The 22,662-nt window shown below is 37.1% G+C and overlaps 3 protein-coding genes across 8 annotated transcripts in view; 2 read left to right on the top strand and 1 right to left on the bottom strand.

The window, feature by feature from the left end:
• dlg1 (MAGUK family member discs large 1) overlaps positions 1-22,662 on the bottom strand; it is a 516,408-nt gene that overhangs the window by 460,662 nt on the left and 33,084 nt on the right. The window contains exon 1 of one of the 6 annotated variants that reach the window (XM_086911655.1): positions 502-589. The exons of the other annotated variants lie outside the window; for them this stretch is intronic. Coding sequence (XP_086767781.1) covers positions 502-574 — 73 coding nt within the window. The 5' untranslated portion in view covers positions 575-589. Of the gene's footprint in view, positions 1-501; positions 590-22,662 lie in introns of those variants that run through there. 6 annotated transcript variants of the gene reach the window in all.
• Positions 12,339-14,671, top strand: LOC100866290 (facilitated trehalose transporter Tret1-like). Its single transcript, XM_031915863.2, has 5 exons — positions 12,339-12,458; positions 12,605-12,895; positions 12,952-13,497; positions 13,743-14,185; positions 14,503-14,671. Exons 1-5 carry the CDS (start codon positions 12,395-12,397, stop codon positions 14,584-14,586), a joined length of 1,428 nt encoding a protein of 475 aa, XP_031771723.2. The 5' UTR covers positions 12,339-12,394; the 3' UTR covers positions 14,587-14,671.
• On the top strand, positions 15,315-18,573 carry LOC147657050 (trehalose transporter 1-like protein). The gene is made up of 3 exons (XM_086911666.1): positions 15,315-15,421; positions 15,740-15,819; positions 15,899-18,573. Exons 1-3 carry the CDS (start codon positions 15,348-15,350, stop codon positions 17,302-17,304), a joined length of 1,560 nt encoding a protein of 519 aa, XP_086767792.1. The 5' UTR covers positions 15,315-15,347; the 3' UTR covers positions 17,305-18,573.

Raw genomic sequence — 22,662 nt, 5'->3', positions numbered from 1 at the left:
AATATACTCGGCCGCTTAAGGAAACTCGGTACAGAGAGTCTCGTGATCGTTTGCGCCCAACTACGAAAACGTATTTCACACTGGAAATGGATTCGACCCATTGCATTCCCCTTTTTGCATAAAGTACCTTGGAAACTTGTGCTCAAGTATCGTAATGTTCGAGTTTAACGTTCTCCGACTAACTGGCAAAGGAAAGGTCGAACCGATTCTTGCGTAGATAGAAAGATTCGCCCAATTAATCGCGTTTAATACAACGAGAAATGTTACGAATATCAATATTTTCAAGCAGTAGTTCTTCATTATTCTTTATAGCTCGTGTTTAAAGTGAATAAAAAATGAATTTCTATCGATACAAGTGAGACCAATAATACGAAATGCAAAAAAAAAATAACTAATTACAATGCCCGAATCGAAACTAAAAAAATAGAAAATCTGCAAGACTATTCAAGGAGGAGGAACGGTTAAAAGAAAAAAGAAAAAAAAAAAAAAGAAAAAACTTACGATATCGTTCCAGATAGAGCACCGTGGGCAGATAACAGCACATGCCGTTATCGCCGTGCACGTGGGCGTACATGTCTGCTAATTAACAGACCCAAGGTACCCCGCAGGTAACGCGCACGTGAAAGTGTTGCCGTGAATGCTTAACAGAACGATTCTCCTTTGTCAATTCGCCGACGATCCTTTACCTATTAACCGGAACACCAGTTAATCGTGGTCGGGGAAGCGTGTGTCCACCATCGATCGATCGATCGATCCAATAATCTCCGATGGATCGAGATTACAAATTGACAGGGCCCACTCGCGCTATTGTACGCAAATAACGCGGATCGATTATCACCGACAACCGTCTCGATCCGCTCGTTAAAACACCTTTTCCTTTTCCGATCCTACGAGCTTCGCTCCCCTCCTCGTCCGCTCTTTCCAATCACCAGCCAACCAAGAACACGGTTAAGTACGTGGCCGACCGTCTGCGAAATTTCGTCCACCGATTTTAATTGAGAATTCGAGGATTTGATCTCGACGCGGAACTTTTACAACCACCATCGCCAACCACCACCACCATCACTTTGCTCCGTCAACTCGTTCCGCCAGGAGAAATTCGAGAGTAAACCGAGAGGAGTTCCAGTTTCGCTCGATCGCGATCCTCTGCGCTGATCTCTGCCTGAGATAAATTCAACGTGGAGAAATTAAATCTGTATTCCAGACGGACACGGAGGGGGCGGTGCGAGCGTGTATCCGCTTCATCGCAACTTTCCTCTTCTTTCCTTTTTTTTTTTTTTTTTTTGTTCGAAAATTACACGCGACAGAAATGTCAAACTCCGCGGTCGTTTTTAACGCCTGAGTTTTTTAACGGCGAGGAACACGAGGCGATATGTAATACACCGTCGGTTTTCCGTTTAATCCTCTCGCACGTCAGACATTTTCAGACCAAAGCTCCGTTTATTCTCCAAACCGAATTTTTTTTCGATCGATAATTTCGTTACGGGGATTATTACCTCGATCCAGTAACCTCGTATAAAACATAACGCTATAATTCGTTGTAACGCGGGCGCGATGCTATCCGATAACATTGATAAATAATCTCCTCATGACTGAGCCGAACAACGCGAACAACACTTTGAAAATACGCTGCTCGATCGAACGAACGGTTGAATGGAATGATTTACGCGTCTGTTTTGCTCTTCCCACGTTTCTCCCGTTTATCGATTAAGCATATTAATCAGCCACGTAACTTGAAGGCGGCGCGTATCTATGCGAAAATGGAAAATAGAATCGATACGGTGAATTCGAGTTACAGTTAACGCGATTTTCCCGAGAGGCTGGTTATGCAATTGCACGGAAAATGGTCGCAGTCAAGTGCATTCATGATGCCAAACACGCGCACGTGACTGATCCGCCTAAACCAGACACGCGATTTATTTGCGAGGTGAACACTTGTCAACGAATTAATTGCACCCCGTTTATGACGATTTCTGCGCTTGTTTGTTTCTTCTTCCTCCTCTTTCAACTTTTTGAATTTATTTTTATTTCATTTCATTCTTTTTTTTTTTTCTATTTAGCATATTCGCGTTTATTCATCTCAAATTTCGGTATCAAAACGATATACGTTGCAATTAGAATTTTCAGAATTTACAAGAACTCATTGATTCGATCAATTTCCATTTCCAGGTTATCGAATATCGAAATTTCACTATTCGCAAAAATGTATTAATTAGTAATTAACCGGTATCGATCGATTAATATAACATTTCGCTCAATGTATTATACATCCTCTGTGACGGTGTAATTTTTCGAACGATTTTTCAGCCCTTTTTTTTTCTATTCAATCGAAACAACGATACGAGAAATTGCTGTTTAAAAAAAGAAAAGAGAGAGAGGAGGAGAAAAACGAGATTAAAAAAGTTCTTCTTTCACTTGGTTAAATATCGATGTTAATTATCGAGTTGGTTTAAAGGGCAGTTTAGATCCATGGAGCCCTTCGAGTTTAATTGTTATTCCGGTTGCCACGAAACGTCGAATTTCTCGCAACTTCCGCTCCGTAAATATTAACTCCCGTAAACGACAAACGACAAACTTATTCAATGAAGCATCGCACGCCATCGTGACGCTCGGATCGACGATTAACAGACTAACGCCGTTAATCACGGGAGGACAATGGCATTCAAACTCTAGAATTCCATCGAGCACGCGACACGACGAATTTCACGTTACCGGCCTTATCCCTTTTATGCTTGCTTTCTCGGCAACGTTAGGAAAAATTCGATCGTTTTTGGGATCGAGATGATAAACGACTAATACGGCCGAATCCTTGTTCGATGTATCATCGGAAAATTTATCCCATAAATCTATTTTCGATTTTTATTAATACGTAGTAGCGAACGTTTCACGTATACGTCGATCGTTTAATTTTTCACGAGCGTAAGAAGAGCGAAACGATCGATTAGACGTTTAAATATTTGTTGATATTATTTGTTGTTCGCCTCTCCTTCAAAATTGTTCTAGAATATTACACACAGTGCCATAAATAATTCACGTGCTCCCGAAAAACGAGTTTTTGATAAACATGCGAACGGTAACGCGCATAGTATAGCGTGTGTGTTATCGAATATAATGGTACGATGATTTATTCATGACGTATCTTAGGTGGAACAACTGGTAAATTTTTACGCGGCACATTAGAGAATTATACATTAACGTGTTAGTCGCCAGACGATTTTAACACATGCGGTGGCACTGTTCTCCAAAGTTCCAAATATCAAACCTCTACCGCGAATCGTTCATCGCGCACACAAGAAACTTGTTAAACTCGAAATTCATTTCGTCGAAACGGAGCATTGATGTTCAGAAAGTCACGAATAGGGAAACCTTCCCCCCTCGGTATTTTCAATATTCACCGTGAAACGTGTGTATATCGATAACATCAAAGCGAAAGTATCTGGCTCGAAAAATCAAGATCGAAAACAAACACACGTTCGATTAAATGATGCAACTCGAACGAACTATCCCGATGGACATCGAAGAAATTCATTTTCGAGGGAGGGGAAAAAAAAACATCACCACTACCACCACCACTACCACCAACCAACGAATCGAAATATTTCTCTTTCGCACTTTGATCCCTCAACAAAATTTTTCATCGACTCGACTCGTTATCCATCCAGAGAAACACGCACCATTAATTTTCCTTAATCGACACATTTCACAGAGAATTTAACAGGAGGAGAATGCACACGTCGAACGCACGTCGAATTTACATTTTCCTTTTTCTTCTCTCGTCCTTGCGAAAATTATCGAACCAATTGAAGATCTTGGAACCAACTTGTTAAATCACCACTTGTTAAATAAAATGTAATCGCGCAAACTTTGATTAACACGTGACGTCGAGGAGCGTGGACGACAGCATTCTTTGCGCGACGTTCCGTGGTTACTTGGAGAGGAAAAGCGGAGAGGCGACGCACATGGAACGCCCGCTCGGAGCGGCTTTAACCCGCTGACTGCCGGAGTCGCCCCTTTTCCAACCCCTTGACTCGTCCCGGACCGCCTCCCAAACCCACCTCCCTGTCCTCCTCCACCTCCTCCATCCCGCCAACTTCATCTACGACCTCTACCTTTGCCCGTACCTTCGCCAAATCCTTTCCTCCTACGAGCGTGCACGTATACACGCGCGCACCTATCGTGCCAAGTATTCGTGCGCCTTTTCATTTCTCCCATTAATAACGCGGGCCGTCCCTGCCTCCAGAGAGGGGGGAGGGGAGAGAGAAAAAAGAAATTGGCGACTTGGCGGACTGCTACGCTCTTTTAAATAATTTCTTCGGCTTGGAAATAATTAGCAGGTTTAACGTTCCGGGGATTGAAACGCGCGTGGGACAAATATCGGGGCGAGAGAAACGATTTTTAATCGTTTTCAAGTCATTTCAACGCGCTTATTAACCGTTCGTTAACCGGGCTTTGTGGGTATTTGATGCCGAGTCAAGCGGTAGAGAAGTGGTGGTTGAGCGAATATGAGATGTCTCTGTTTGCGAGTGATACTAGAACTAATATAATAATTTGTAATAAGTAAATATTTTGGTATTCAGTATTAAATTGATCGTAATTGAAACGATATAATGAAAAGTAAATAGGTGCAATGATTTATGATTTTATACCGACGAAATGTGATATGAATTTTTGAATATCTTCGTGTTTCTTTTTTTTTTTGTAGTAATTATGAAACGAAAAATGCGATATCCATTAGTTGTATTGTTAAAACGTTCCATCCAGAATTTCTTCGTTTTTAAAAATACTTTCGACAGAATTAGAAAACTGTATAAAAGTTTTTTTAAAACTTGTCTAAAAACAATCTAATTTATTTGCTCTAACAAGGAAGTAACGATTGACGATTGAAATAACAAAATCAGATTTTTTTAAACGCAGCGATTTTGAAAAAAAAAGTCGATTCAATTATAAAGAATTCTATTAAAAGCATTATGAAACGTGACTGTTCGATAAATTTCTTTATACATTTGTATACATGCGAGAGTTAACGGGATTTAAATTTTCCTGTTTGAAATTAACCTAGTAAGTAGTATTATACGGTACTTGGTCAGACATTAACCGGTAAGAGAATTCATTGATACGAAACACTCGAATTCCATTCTTTCTATTCCTTTTGTTTCCCTTTTTTGTTTCCCGTTTTATTCCTTTCGACCCGTTACTTTTCCGCAACATTAATGGATAGCATTTTTACAACACGGTTCGGATATAAACAGATATACATTTTACGCTGTCGCAGTTAGAAAAATCACAGTGGAAAGAAGAATATGGCTTTTTATGTTCAAAGTTCACGGATTAAATAAAAGTTTTCGCAACGATAATTTTATAATTATAATTAACAAAGGAATAATTGCGAAACAATTACAGAGTGTACAGACACTTGCAACTGTATGAAAATAAAATAAAGAGAGAGATCCACGATGGGAGAAAAAGGAACGGTTCTTCCATTGGAATATATCCAAAAATTGGAAAATACTTTATAACGGATGCTATGTTTTAATTGTTTCCCACTATACTTTCGACGCGATCGTTGATCGAATGCACGCGTGTAACAGGATAAAACGCGATGGAAAAGATTTATGTTCGTATTTCACCTCTTTCTCTTTCTCGCGTCACTCCTTTTTCTTCCATTTCGGTTGGAAAAGCGGCGCGAACGAGTAATACAGGATGAAGAAAACGAGATAAAACCCCATGAAACGAGAAGACGATGGAAGAAAGCCATCCGCGAACCCGACATCTCCTCGCTTTGACTTTACGTCTCTCTCTCTCTCTCTCTCTCTCTCTCTCTGGGCCGAAGAATCCCGCTTTCACGTCGGAAGTCTTCTTAACGAGAGTAAAGAAGAAAAAGAGGTAGCGCAGGATGGGGAATATCCTTCGGGGACCTAATAGCTTTTTACGCCTTATTACTCATCATTACGCCTGGCAAGAAAACGATCGATGAAAAAAAAAAAAAAAAAAGAAGTACGCTTGTCAGATACGATCGACCGATTATCAATGGTGTAATGGAACATTGGGTTTCTTTGGAGGTTGAGAATTTTTTTCTCTCCTTTTTTTTTTTTTTTTTTTTAAATTGGCAAAAAGACGAAAAATAAATCGATCACGAATTTTTCCATCCGAGGAAATTAAAATTAAATGTCGGCTTTATACCTCAACTATTTTGCATATAAAAAAATAGTCTTTATCTTTCTCTCGATTTAAATTTAAAATTATGGAATGGTAACGACAATTTATACTTATAAATTATTCCGAATCATTTGATGAATAAAATTCAAAGGTTTGAATTAAATTGTACGTATCTTAAAAACAAAACAGCAAAAAAAGAAAAAATTCCATGGACTTATCGATAAGATTATTTATTTCGAGAAAAGATCCATTTGATTTAATTTGAAGTTAAAAGTGGAAGTGCACTTGGAGAGAATGGAAAATAATCCAAACTACTCCGCTAACAGAGTGAAGATAATTTAGGAAAAGGGATTTTAGGTGTAGTGATTTTTTCCAAGAAAACACTTCGCTTCATTGCGAATACACGCCGAAACGCAACAAATTGAAATTACCAAGGCTCTTGATTCACTGCTGGTTGGAAACGGTACACCGTATAAATTGAGCGCGAGAGAGCTACGAAGATTTCAATGCTTTGGAAATTCCGTATATCGCTGAATATCATAAACTGGGATTCCTGGACAATGGTATTTGCCTAAGTCTAACTAAGCTTCCATAATCTCTTAACCATTCTATGGTTGATTTCAGGAGTTGTGAAACAATTTATAGATACAACAAACGGAGAATACCTTTTCATCACCTTATGCGTTCGAATCCGCCAACAATTGTTAAACAATACATCCCAAATATAGACGATATTTACAATTCAAATATCGCTAATCTGGATACACACACGAGCTTGTTTCTTCGCAATGCTATGAATCCTTTACACAATTTTGCATTTTAAAGCTATTTCTGTCCTATAATAAAACGATATCCCTTTGTATTTTCATACGTTACGATCGTATTTATCAGACGGCGATAAAAATATTCTGTGAAAATTAAAACATCGTATTTATTTCATATCGCGCCTCACAACACGTATGTAAATATTTTCGTTTATGATAAAGTGTACCGCAAAAAGTCAATAAAATTGCGTTACAATTTTGTGCCACTGTTGCTAAGTAATTTTCCTCCAATTGGGGGGGGGGAGAGGAGAGGGGAAGGAGGAAATTAAAAAAAGAAAGAGGGAAAAATAGAGAACGAAGAAATGAACCGATTTGAAGAATCACTCGAACGGTGGAACGATGAAAATCTCGATTCTCGAGTGGGGTAAATCGATTGCGCGCGTCTCTGCGAAACGTCGAATTCCTAATGGGATATGAATTCTACTCCGCTCCGTTTCTTATCATCGGCGGAGGAAAAAAGTCGAGTTTCCTGAATATTTGGCGGAATTCCGAGTAAAAGAGACAAAAGAAGAAAATTGCCCGTGAAAAAAAAGAGAAAGAAAGAAAGAGAGGAGTCTGTTGCATCTCTAACCGAGCGTGAACTGGAAAATATTTACAGACTGGAAAATAAAATATCTGGAAGGGAAGAAAAAAAACTTTATTCGACCATTGTATCCTGTAGACATTGCGCAATCGTGCAATTTCTTAAAACTTGAAAAAGATATAAAATTTTATTGTGAAATATATTGCAAAAAGTGAAAAGTAAATTGTAAAAAAAAAAAAAAATCATTTAGAATTTACTCGTTTTATTATTTATGAGGTGTTTTAATATTTCGGGTAAGGATTTCGAATTAATTTATAATGAAATCTTTTAAGTCTTGTTGAAATAATTCGTGCATTAATTACGGGAAAATGGGAATTAGCTTTCGAATTCTATTATTTACCATCGAAATTCAGTCTTGACTCGAGTAGTTCAAGCGGATCCGCTTATGACTATGCCAATAACGATGAACGTGCAGTAATTACTAATTTAATCAGAAGGATCGTTAATTACACGAACTTTAAGCTCCTTTTCAACAGCTCTTAGGGGACATGATTTACAGAAAAAAAAATCAAATCAATCTGTTTTTTTTTATCACGTGTAACATAAATTTATTTTTAATCATAGATATAGAATTCTATGATAGAATTAATTTATCGATTAGGTAAAAAGTAAAAAAGTTAATGAAAATATTATAAGAAACGATCGCAAGTTTTAATTTTTCTCTTTTTCCATTATTATTACAATTTAAAATATATTTCTTCAAAAATCTCCACTTCAAATTGCAATCTTGCATCCGTAAGAAAATTAAAAATTTCTACACCCATCTACTTCGCGAAATTGCGATACACTCGACAAACTTGGAGCGAATGAGCGTAGGGAACCTAAATAAAGATCGAAGGAAACCTAAAGCAAAGTAAAAAATGTACAAATATTTGTAACATTTAGAAGGCCGAATGCCTAAATGATATGAAACATGAAAATGAACACGTAAAATAATATAAAATACAGATAAAAATAAAAATAATAATGTGAAAAATCTGAATAATTTAAAAAAAAAATAACTTTCATGTAAATTTATTAGGAATGAAAATATCGTGGAATATTTGATCAAAATTTTTAAATAAAATACTCTTATAATCGGATGCAACACGGTGCAAAAAATAAAATAAATTTATCGCAAAGACCATACGAGAATGAAATTCTAATCGATCTATACACAAAATGGAAAACTAATTTCGAAGGGATTTTATTTAATCCATCTTATGTAGCATGAAATATTTGCAATACACGGGATTACATCCATTGAAATCTTGATAAAAATGTACACAAACTCGTGTTTGAAGAAAAAAACAGGACACAAGAAAATTATCCGGTATACGTGACATTTTATGATATTTTTCAAATTAAACCTCTACCGATAAAATTATTTTCATCGTTAATACGAAATACCAATTTTTCTAGCTAATAATAAAATGAATACGTTCGTCAAAATTGTCAAAATTATAAAAATCGGAATGAAAAGACACACGCTGTAAGAATACGTTCATTCTTCCGTCGGTTCTCCTCACCATTACCATAGCCAGGTTTTACCCTCAACCCTTTTCAACCATGGTTCAACCTCTTCCTTTTACCTTGGAGAGTGATAGCTTTCGAAACGTTACATTATACACTAGGAACTCCTTTCGCTGGTACATCAGTTCATCTTTGTCTCCTATAGCTGTCGGATAAAGAGAGAACGATGATGGGGAAGGGGAAGGAAGTCGAAGAAGGAAAAGAAAAGAGGGGAAAGAAAAAAACGACGGGGGCAAAGAGAAGTTTCAGGATGAAAGGGTAAGGAAAAAAAAAAAAAAGATCAAAAAAGGAAGGAAGAGGATAGCAGAAAAAGAAGAGAAGCAGAAAAAACACGGCCAGGGAACCGGTGTATACGTATACCTAATATATTATCTACATGCGACGAGCTTTATGAGCTTCAGCCCTCTTACGTTCAGCTTTCCCAGACGTGTTTCGTCGTCTCCTTAAAAGTAAACTATAATCTAACCACTCGTGGCTTGCAGTATTAGATTCTTCCTTTCCTGGTTGAAATCGTGCTCTGGATTTCTGGACGAGAGGATTTTAATATTCCAAAATAATTCAAACTCATCGTATCGATATAAATTTCGACGTTTCATCACGTTGAAAAATGAACTGTAATTTAAATGATGTTCAAACTTTAATAACTCGTCGAATCTTAATTTGTTACAAGATTTCCAAATTGAACGATTCTCGAATCGCGTGTTTTAGTAGAAGAACGATGTGCCATTTCGTTTGTTTGAAGAATAAAGTTGAATAAAAGATGAAAAAAGATGCACATTGAAGAATAGAGAGAGAAAGAAGATACTACTAAGCATAACCTTACCAAATTATATATAACTTTCTGCATAAAGTGAATAAAGGAAGTAATCCTTGGAACTACTATATAGTGGAATAACTCTCCCTTTGTAATAAAAGCGCGGATAGTTTCTTAGATTTTTTTGGTGTTGGAAACCGTACAAATCGGCAAACAAAAAAAGTTACGACTTCCTTTCATAAATCAGCTAAAAATATACGTTTATGATAACTCGTTGAAAAAAAGAAAAAAATACATTTCATATTTTACTTCACGTACCATTGCATGAGATTTATACGATACGTTTCAAAATTTCGAGCCGAAAAATTTGTTTCAATCCTATATACTTCTGATTGCAAGTATGTTTGATGATAAGCACACCTGGTCAAATTCAATTATACGATTCCCGAGGGCAAGTAATCCAATTTGCACGTCATCAAGTCACACGGTGAAACTAGTTCGAAGAGCGAGGCATACAACCGACCACATGTATCAAATATTGAAGTTCCTAGATTGGCCCCAACTGCCCTTAGGGATACCAAATATCTGACAGATCCTGAAAACTCTCGTCAAATTGCGGTTCGTAATTAACAATAATCTGCATCTGAACGGACAATAAGATTCGAAATCAACGCACAAAACGATATTGAATTTTTCAAGGAAATTTACGATTTACCCTTTTATTACACTTTCCTCGCGTGTATCGCCTTATCTATCTTCGTTGATCGTTAACTTTGAGAATATCTAATAGAAAATGTAAATCAGGTTTCTCTAAATACTCTAAACGGTAACTCTCTCTCTCTCTCTCTCTCTCTCTCTCTCTCTCACTGAACTCGTACTTCACCGTTACAGCAGATGATACGATATTTGTGAGAGTTTGCTCGATATGTATACATAGTTGCACGATTCCATCTAGCAGAAATAACCAATCAAACCAGCGTTCCTTTCAGTTCCTTCTTACAGTAGATACACGTATGCATATTTTCACATATCTGCAGTAACTTCACTCCCAGACGAAAAGCCAGACATCTGGCATATGTTCACAATTCTAGGACGTCCTAAGAATTTGAAGATCGTTTTTATTGAGAAATATCATCATCGAGCAAGAGATTTTCAAACATTATGAATATTTGAATATTTTCATCCGAGTAACTCTTATCGTTAGTTTGACGATTATCAAAGCAGATACATCATATATCTGTACAGTGTACGTTCCATTATAAAGTTTGTTAACGATAAATGTGTATTTCACGCTTCTGGACGTGAGTGCTATTTTAACTATTTATATGAAAGAGTTCGGACGACGAGCAAATTTTTGTTTGCGCAAATAACTACGCCATACATTTCTTGATTAACATATTAATTGATCAACAATGTTATCGTTATTGTTTTTTATAGTTGTTTGCAAGGATGACAACACGAAGTCGAGGAAGTTACAATTTCCGAATAAATGTCATTAATGTGATGATTTCACGATTAATCTTATCGAATCTAAATTTTTCGCCCATTTCGTTGTTTATATGCAGTCAATTCAACGTCAAATTCAAAATCGTAGGATAAGGGCCACATTGTACAGAAGGATAATAAGCATTAAAATTTAACATAGAATCAGCACAACACAATTGGTAAAAGTAATCACGGACATTCGTAACAAATTTGAAATTCATTTCATAAAAATCGCTATCTTGTAAACGCGATTCAATCCTGTACAAATCCGTGAAAAAACAGGAACTTCGATCGGATAAATAAATTAAAACTATTTATTACATTCGATGAATTCGAAAGTATTTTAATTCGCGTTTTAATTCGATCCTTCTCTCTGTCGATCGTGCAATTTATAAACTTAATTGTATATAATGAACACATAATGCATATATTATTTTCCGTTTAATGAAATTGCACGAGGGATTGTATTTTGGCAAAAATTCAATTTCCTATTCTATCGGTGACGCGAAAAAGCAAATTTTCATACTAAAATCGATACGATCAAGTAAAACGACAATTAATTGCTGATTAGAACAATCACGATTAAATCTTTTTGTTTCTTTTCTACACATATAAAAAGTTGCATACGCGTAAATAAAACTCGAATCAAATGATTTCTTTTCCTTTTTTTTTTTTTTTTTTTTTTTTAGAAGAATTTTATCTTCCTCTCCTCGATTCAACGATCGTTCATCCATAATTCGCGCCTATACGATCGTTAAAGAGACCGTCTGTTCGCGTTAAACACACAAACTTGTTTAATTCGTTTAAGAGGTACGACGTATACTCGACACGGAGAAAAACTCGATTGAAATATTACACGCAGATATTACAGACAGTTCCGAAATCGCTGATAGCAAAATCTTGTTCGTGACGGGTCGTGTCACTGTTCCAAGAGTCTAAGCTTCAAATATTTGCAAGATTCGAGAACTATTGAGAAAACAGGAAACTATAAATCAATCAGACGACAGGATACTTTGCAGGAGTGGCGAGAGCCGGCACAGTCTTTAGAAACGTTCTCTATCTCGTGCACGTTGCACCGATATGAAGCTGAAGGTGACAGAAACTCTTCTTCGCGTGTGGCCGCAGTGGGCCACCTGCTTGACAGGTTAGTAATCCTCTTCCGTGTACATTGCATTACGCTGTTTCACGATCAGATAACATCTGGAACGAAATTACGCAATCATCGTTGCAATCATTCCCCGCGACAATACCACACCATCGATGCAACATCAATTGAGGATTTTATCATAGTGACCCTATTGTCTATCAGTGTGGGATTGAAGATTGGTTGGACGTCCCCCTATCTGGCCCAGTTGACCAAAGAAGACTCGCCACTTCGCATAACTGACGACGAGGCGACATGGATAGTTTCTCTGCTTCCGTTCGGGCGATTGTTCGGTGCCGTGGTCGGCTACCTCGCCATGGAATATTATGGCAGCAAAAGATCCCTGTTAATCTCGGGTATACCCATCATGATCAGCTGGATCTGTATAATACTCGCCGATTCGGCCGTCTGGCTCTACGTATCCAGACTTTGCGCAGGTAAATCTTCCTTGTCCGATTTGCCGATGCGCCCATCATTTCTACAATTTTCCCAGGTATGTGCTTCGGCATGTTCTACGGCTGCTTCGCCATGTACATGGGCGAGGTAGCGGCCCCTGAAATTCGTGGCGCGCTGGTAAGCACGATAATAAATGGACTTCCGTTCGGGACGTTGATCGGGAGCATAATGGGCAGCCAAGTGTCCATGATGTGTTTCGGAGTTGTAAGTCTGGTTTTGGCCATCTGCTTCATGATCATCTTCCCGCTGTTGCCCCAATCGCCGCACCACTACGTGCGTAACAATAATTCGATCGAGGCGAGGAAAACGATCCAATGGTACCACAGGAAATCGAACGTGAACGCGGAACTGGAATTGATCGAGAACTTTGTGCGATCCTCCCGATCGATGAACTTCCGCCACAAGCTCAAACAGATCACGGAGAGGAAGAATAGACGCTCGTTGATTTTAATCATACTTCTGTACATCTTCATGCAACTGAGCGGGGTGAACACCGTCACGTACTACATGGAAATTATCGTAAGAAAGGCGAAAGTGACGATACTGGAACCGGCCACTATTGTGATTATCGTCAATGGAATCGGTACGCGCATCTTGCACGTGTTTACAACGTTCGATCAATCGCAAAGTTTCATTAAAGAGATTGTAAAATTACTTTTTATACTTGTATATTAGATTTCATTATTAAACTTTGAGAAAGATAGATTCCGATTTATTTTCCATCGATATTAAGAAAACTCGGATATATTCTTCTTGGACAAAAGATATTTCGATCGTTGACAGAAGAGATGTATATATATCATATATCACGCGACATTCGCATTTCAGGTATAGCGGTCGGCTGGATCAGCGTGTATCTGATCGATCGATACGGCAGAAGGGTTCTCATGGCGGTGTCATGCGGCTGCGTAATCATCGGAATGGTGCTTCTGGGATTACACTTTATGTTATTGGAACAGAATTTCGACTCAAAAAATCTGGAATGGTTGCCGATCCTGGCGATGATATTTTACGTGATGATATCCATCGGTCTGATACCAGTTCCGAGCACTGTGCTCGGCGAGTTTTTCCCGGATGATTTAAAAAGTATCGCTGGATTCGCCGTGAGCATCACATCCGCGTTATTCGCGTTCGTCTCCAGCGCAACTTATCAGCCGATGATCGATCTCACGAGCGAAAAATACGTTTACTGGATGTACGCGATGGTCATGATCGTGTGCATGATTTATTCGTTTGTGGAAATACCGGAAACCAAAGGGAAGACTTTGCAGGTAATTTTTGAATCAATTTAATCGCAACTACTTTTTTATTAGCGTATCATCTGATTTGTCGTAAGGATAGTTGAAAGCTTTCTGAAGAATGATTGTAAAAAAGGATTGCGAATGATTATTTGGATAGAAATATTATCAAGTGACTTGGTCAGTGGTTAAACGTATAAAATAATCTTTGGAATCTTTGCTAATACAATACTAGAATATTTCTTCTTAATTAATTTTGGTGAAAATGTGGATAATGACAGATTAATAGAAATCAGTCTGATTTTTCCTCAAGACACGATCCATTAAATGATCCATGCATGTGTCCACAGGAAATACAAGAGATGCTGCAGGAGAGGCAGAAGAAAGGAAAGAAAAATTCGAAAGAGAAAGAGATAACAAAAGCAGCCCGATAACAAATTGCCTATAAATTTTGTATGAATAAAATGTCGTATAAATAATTAATGATCTCAATAAACGCTTTTAATTACTCTCATTATACATATTTGTATGTTATATATAATGAAAAACGATTAAGAAATATTATTTCACTATTACTGATTTGTATAATATGTTTAAAAAAACCAGACATTTCAATGTTGCAATAATCTTATCTTATCACGAGATGTCAAAAGACAAATGTTTACCATACATTCGCCACTACATTTCGTCTAAAACTAGCATAAAGAGGAATTAATGAGAATCTATAATTATAAATATAAAATTGTACATAATTATTAAAAAAATTATTGCACGTACATTACAGAGGCCCTTTTAAATTCAAAATTTCGATTTCAAAATATATTTAGAACTTTGAGAATGAATTATTTAAACTGTTATTTAAACCACTGGATTTCAATTAAAATTAATATTAAAACTACTATATGTTTCCGTTTTTTCCCAAAAAGGATAAAAATTATTCTTACGCTTCGATCTAACACTTCGTTTCAGAATAAAACGTTATAACAATATGATTAAACAACTTTCCTTCGGAATCGTAAGTGTATCGAACAAATAATGTCATTGCCGATAAGATTGGTAAACATATTTCCGTTATTCGTAACAGAAATTTATATCCCCACTTTATCCCCACACGTATCAGTATATAAAGCAGAAAGATTTATATTTTTATTTTGTTGAATCAAATACTCCCGTCTCGTTTCTTCGCGTATCAAATATGGAAGAAAACACAACAGCACGAACTATTTCCTTAAGAAAAGCCTTAAATTACATCATCTCTCGAATTATCAGGTTTGTTGTTTCGATTTCTATTAAAAAAAATTTCGCGTTCAAACGAAACAATTTGGCGTCACGATGCTATTTTAAAGATGAATCGCGTGAGATCATCGTAAAACATAAATTCACAAGCAAAACTATTCATATTTAAAAAGCTGTGTTAACTTAAGGATAAGAAGCGACTCGGGAATTGTTCTGTAGAAATTTCTATTATACGATGATATACGATCCTTTCCTTTATCTTATCTACATTCACAAATATACTTTAACTATTTTCAAAGCTATATAATTTTGATGCAAACATTACGTCTGTCATACACTTTGTCTCTTCAGAACACTCACAATGACCATGGCAATAGATGGAAAATTAAGCAAAAGAATACTTTGGCCCCAATGGATAGCTGGATTTGGAGGTAAATTAATATTATCGATTGAACATTAACGAATTCATCCAACGAGAAAAATCGACCAACCTCGAACTCTGTTTGTCAGTTTTGTTATTAGGAACCGAAGTGGGATTGATGGGAGGTTGGTCATCCCCGTACATCAGCGAATTAACATCTCCGAATTCTTCGTTCACAATTACGATATCAGAGCTATCTTGGGTGGTGTCGCTGTTCAATCTCGGCAGATTGATAGGCTGTATCAAAGGTGCTCTGTGCAGCGGCTATTTTGGCAGTGAAAAGACGATTCTGATCTCCAGTATGCCTATCACGTTGAGCTGGCTCTTCATCATCCTGGCTAACAGAGTGGAATGGATATACGTCGCGAGATTCCTCGGTGGCCTCAGCCTGGGAATGGTTTACTCCTGCTATTCCTTATATCTGGGCGAGATAGCGAACCCTGCTATAAGAGGAGCATTGGTCGCAATGGGTACCACTGGATTACCAATCGGGAACCTCCTAATGAGCGTCATGGGAGCGTATTTGTCGATGCACACGTCAGCTTTGATAGCTCTGATCTCCTGCATCGTAATGATAATTATTTTCGTCTGGTTGCCAGAATCGCCTTATCACCTGATAAAGAAAAAATTAGACGAGAAAGCGAAATACTCGATCCAATGGTATCACAGGGAGTGCGACGTGGAGCACGAGTTCAAGGAGATGCGAAAATTCGTCGAGAATCTCGACAGACAATCGTTGTCCGACACTTTGAAGGAGCTCAAGATTCTTCATTACCGCAAGTCAATAATCATAGTCTCGGTTCTAATCGTGTACAGTCAATTGTCCGGGATAAACAGTATTCTATTTTACATGGAGCCGATTTTGACCACAGCGAAAGTCAGTGTCATGGAACCCGCGCAAGTGGTGATAATAGTGATGGCAGGTGGTGTCGTTGCGTCGTGTTTATCGATATTCGTGCTCGACAGATTCGGAAGGAAATTTCTCATGATCATGTCCTGCAGCGCGATCCTCCTGTCTTACGGTATTTTGACAGTTGAATTTCATTTGTTGGATCTCGGTTTCGATTCGAAAAAAGTGGAAGGATTGGCGATCATCGGAATGATATTATTTTACATATCGGTGTTTTTGGGCATCATTCTCGTCCCATCGACGATGATGGGTGAAATTTTCCCTCAACATCTCAAGTGCATCGCTGCATGCATCGTCAGTATCTCGGGCTCTACGATCGCTTTCCTCTCGACGTTTACTTATTTAACGCTGCTCGATTTTATGACCGAAAAATACTTGTTCTTGTTCTACGGTTTGCTCGTGGCCTCCTGCATACCGTTTACCGTATGTTTCGTGCCTGAGACGAAGGGATTGTCTTTGCAAGAGATTCAGAATAAATTGACAGGGAAGGACAAGAAAACTTTACGTGCATCCGCGTGCGTCGATAAGGATAAATTTTCTCAGGAACAAAACTTGGGACCATACGTAATCTCACGCGACAATTAACGCGTAATATGATATATCGCATCGTATATTTATTGTGCAATTTATTTATACAGAACTTGTATATTGCCATGTATGGTAAATGTAATTGTAAATACGACTCGAAAGTGTAACGTTTTTTCTTAAGTAAATGATAATACAGACTGTGATATTAATATCGATGGAACTGGAGTTGGAATTACCGTTATCGCGTAAGAGTGAAATATACTTGGCAGATAGTAGATGGAACTCGATTTCTCGAGGAATCGTCTCTCGATCCAACAGATATTTCGTTTCGAGCCGATCGAAAGAGCATCGAGAAGAATTTTCTAGTAAATCTACGAAACGCTACGATCGAAGAGGCAGGGATAATAGAAGAAAAGGTCGCGATGCCTGTTGTTCTTTTGCCTTTCCATTCTTCCTTTAACCGAGAAACGATGTAGCTATTTCTCTTTGGGGCGGACATACGACCGGCGTAACGTCCACTGGATGGAACTCGGCCAGTTTCATATTTTACAAGACGATATTTCAGCCGCGCTGGCTACGCCAACAACGTTAAAGATGCCGCGATCCCATGGTGCCACTGTTGAAAATTGGACGCGGACCTTATCTCGCTCGGGTCATTGCACGATGACTTTCTTCGATGACCTTATAAAGCCGGGACATCGATGCGTTTAGTTTACGACGCATTTATTATTAAACATATGAAATTTGCGCGATATTAAATTGCAATGATATTAAAAAACCGTCAACAACCAGACATTGTTCATTTTCATATGTAAATAAAATTCGATCGATTATATTCGACGATAGAAAAGTTATTTTTAAAAAATGTAAAAGAGAAACAGAAATAGCAAAGGAAGAATGAAGCGACATTTAAAAAAAATGATTTATCGTAGCGAGATAACGATACAGGTTAGGATGTATAACGTTATTCCAATGTTATATTTCCATGACGACGAACCGAACGTCAACGCGGCGAATTAATTACTTAAATGTCACTGTTATTTCATAATAAATGTTTCACGTATCGTGCACACATCCGCTCCTTCTCCGGGCGGCCGGTTATCATTTTAAATTCATTACCGTGCAACCCAATTGCACGTTGGTTCGGAGTATTGCGTGAACCAATAACTCTTTGCTCCATCCACGCCAGGATAATGGTCGCATGGATCCAATGACATTCACCAATATTGTTAACTTATTACATCTCGCGCGATTCGAATTCGCGATAAATCAATACCAAGAAGAATTCTCTTTGAAATAAACATATATATATATATATAAAGGAAATACTGTAAATTTATACCGCGGACACAGGGAAGATGCTTTCAACTATTGCTATTGTTTCACGACTTCATGAAATATTCATAAATATTCATTGTTTCCTTCGATCGCTATTGTCCGATTTATTTCTTCTTTTTGGTGTTACGGTTTAACGATCGTACGATAAAAAATGAAAACACGTAGGTCATACGATTAATAATTTGCGAATGAAACGATTTCTATGGAATATAATTCTATTGAAGAAAGAATGGATATTGGATGTTGATACATTTAAGAGAAAAAAAGATTTCGATGAGATGATTTGACATTTCCTTTTATTTGACAAAATGCATCTCGTCGATGTATACAGATTAAGCTCGATGAATTCGCTCGTGAACTTCGTTACATATTGAAACAAATTCAATATTAATATCATTTTCATTTTGTTAGAGAACGTTTCGAGTATATAATCGTTAAACCCAAACGTTAACTCAATCATTCTTCTATGTGTAAATCGTCTCTATGTACGTTTCAGAACTCCTAATCGGTTTAAAACTATCTGCAACTAGACCGAGTTAATTATCCTGTCAACTCTCTGTCCTCGATCTCTTTACCACGGTATCGATATAACGCGAAATTTGAAAATTCATTTTTTAATTCATCGATATTCTTAATCTTATTTATACATGATATACGTATATACTTTATAAAAATATGAAGATTTATCAAATTGAAAAAAGAACTTTAATATCAAGTTGTTGCAACGAAACGATCGTATTCTCAATATAAGAATTTTTCATATTTTTTAGTCTTATTAAAAATGATGTTAAAAGTTTGACTCGACAAAATCAATACACGCCAATTATTATAATTGATCTGATTAATTTGATTGATTGCTATTAATAATTTGTTTTCACGATTGTAATTTCTTAAACCAGTTACAGATTATTTGATGCGATCTTTTCAAAAATTCTATCAATGTTGTACCAGCAATTTTTTAATGTTACGTTAAATTTTAAATCCGTATAAAAATTTAACGTTGAAATACAATTCGCTAAAATATATAATTCGTTTCATTGTAATAATATTCAAATTGTGAATTCATCCAGCTTCAAATTTTTAAAATAAACGCGCAACAAATAAAATTCAACGATACGATCGAGTCATAATCCGCATTATTTTGTACGTAAAATTGGCCATTTCGTATGCAACAGCCTAATAATTCTTTTGCATTCCAAGCTATATAATTTAATCTGTCGATAGCACGCATAAAAAAAATACGATTACTTATCTCGTAAAAATCAAACAATAGATCGAGAATCGTTCCTCGATTCTAGCAAAGTTCGCCGGAACACGGAGATCGAGGCGCAAAGAAAAATCATGCATACGAGCTGCAATAATGGAATGCCTCCAACTTTCAGTCAATAAAGAAGTTCCGAAAACAATTTTGCAATGCAATAACCCTTCGCGCCACGGCAATCGACAAAGTTTCCCTCGAAGCCTTGCCTCTTTCACGTTCACGGACCCGGACGATCTTAAAATTCAACCAACTTCCAAGAGGATCGTTTTTCCACTTACAAACAGAGATTTCCCCGCCCTTGTTGTTTCTCTCCTCGAACCATTCGGAGCTAAGATGAGATCGATCGATCGTTGAAAAATCAAAAGACGATGCTCATTGGACGATGCTTACATTGCTATATTATTTTCTCTTTAGAGTCTCTCGTTGTGTCACACGTCCATGTTTCCTCGTTTCCCGCGCTGGATTTATCCTTCGAGAGAAGATGGGAGACGAGATGGAAAGAAACAACGGTTCATCCAGGAGAAATCGAATTTCGGCTCGAAGTAATTTCATACCGTACCCGAGTTTTGCCTTTGCACAACCCATTTCTTCCTCAAGGTTCCAAAGTCGAGCGTATATATATCGCGGAGATAGAGTTCGCCAAATAAAATTTGAATCATCGTGTTTAACGTAGAAACGAATATAGAAAGATAGAATATTTCGGTTACCTTAAAATAAATACTTTTGTCTATTGCTATATCTAATATACTCTTCTATTAGACAGAATTTTTTCTAAAATATTTACGACCCAATTTCTTTCAAAAGATACCATGCACTGTACGAGATATTCTACGTACACGTTCCATTCTTTAAGTAAATTATAACATATATTTTACTTTTTCTAAATTTTTGGATATTCTCTAATGCATAAACGCTTTCACCACAAAGCAAAGTTACGTTTCACCAAAAAAACTTTTCGCGAGGAGCAATGGGATAATTCCGCGAGAAAGCAGCAGTCTTGCTCTCCTCGTTAAGATATCTTTTTATCAAAAAAAAAAAAAAAAAAAAAAAGAGGAAAGGAATTAGAGCGAGTCTGCAAAATGTTCCAAAGTGCAAAAGTTCGATGCACCAGTAGCATCGACCGGACAAAATGTAGGCTAGTAGTATGTCACGAAAACGCCGGAATTGGTTGGTCGCCAAGTCGCGGATAGTCAATGGAACGAAGATAGGAAGGGAGGAACGAACGACTGGGTCTGTAACCTAAATTCTCGCGCGCAGACTTTCCAGCGATCGCTTTGAAACAGCCTGTACAGCTTCCGGTGGATCAATGTTACTCGTGGTTAACTGTACACAATGTTGCATCGCTATAGACCGATTCTCATACGCGAGACCATATTCTCGATCGTTCGCGAATTTGTTCGAAACAATCGAAACGAAAGGGGAAAAGAAAGAAAGAAAAAAAAAGAAGAATCGTACTTTGTTACAAAAGCACGTGTTCTAATATGGATCTAACAAAACGAATTAATCCAAATAACGCGATCGAGCATGAACAAGCGCCAATTTCTCGTTGCATTTCATAGAGCACTATGAAAAATTCAAGTAGCTTTTGTTCGTAACGATAAAGGATACGAGAACGAAAACCACTGTCAATCGTAACCGACCTTGTATCCGAGAGATTTATTTCGTTCGAACCGATGGTAAATGGTTTACCATTTCATTTGTGTCGATGCCTAGGTTTTGTTTCTTTTTTTTTTTTCCATTAATGCAATTCTTATTTTCTCGATTTTAAGTTGATTCAGCGATACAATATTTTTCATTGAGACTTTTCTAATCGATTCTTGCTTCTAATTTTGATAATTCTCTATTATGAAAATATAAACTTGAAACGTATAACTCGATAGCGAACGATGATGATTCTTATTTTGAGTTTTATTTTAACACGATATTCTTGGATCACTTAATCGTTTAATATTCTTGTTAACGAAGAACTTGTGAAAAAGAAATAAGAAGAGTGCGCAGATGCACGTAACCATCATCTGAATATTTATACGAATGAAATGAAGTTAGAAAAAGCAAATAGAAACGAGGACTCGCAAGGGATTTCTTGCCAGAGTATTCTCGCGTCTGTCTCTTCCTTCGAGTATATCGACATCACTTTCCAGTCTTTATTTCCTCTCGCGTCTTTCTGACCCAGTTCCTCTCCTTGTTTCCGTAAATTATTTCATTCGCATAAATTAGAAAGAATATTTTGCAGCAACTTCACCCGACTTGCGGCATTTAAACCATTTGAACAGAGAAAATGAATTATTCTATCTTTTTTAATAAAATATTATCGAATGATATTACTCATTTCTACACTCAATAATAATTGATTTTATCCCGTTTCCAAACACCGTTCCATAGTTTAGGAACGATTGATTCTTTGTACGAAACGTTTAATAAACTTCTCGTATGACGATATCGTATTTCGATAATCCGATTTATCGATAATTCTATCACATTAGAATAATTTCCAAGGATAATTAAATAAAACAAAAGAAAAAACATTTTATGTTGTTCAGTCACGTCGAGCCTATGTGTTTCGTATCCCATATATATGATTATCCTAGCGAAAAGTGATCGAAGAACACGCGTTACGATACCTGCGAGAATATTCCTTTTGCTATCGTAACTTTTCTTCTTCCTTCGCCTGCCCTTCGCCTCTTTCGTGAAAGATGAAATATGTCCGAACCTCTAGAGATTCCCGCCAGGAACTCGATATCTTTAACCGATATATCGAAAGCTACTCAGAGAGGCGAATTTTAAACAAAGAAAATTCATCGAACTTGCTTACCTAT

Source organism: Apis florea, unplaced genomic scaffold (assembly GCF_048593485.1).
Source record: "Apis florea isolate Af1SG1 unplaced genomic scaffold, ASM4859348v1 contig_3326_pilon, whole genome shotgun sequence".
NCBI classification, from domain to species: domain Eukaryota; kingdom Metazoa; phylum Arthropoda; class Insecta; order Hymenoptera; family Apidae; genus Apis; species Apis florea.
The sequence above is the reverse complement of the archived record's forward strand: the minus strand, read 5'-3'. Positions and strand labels throughout refer to the sequence as shown.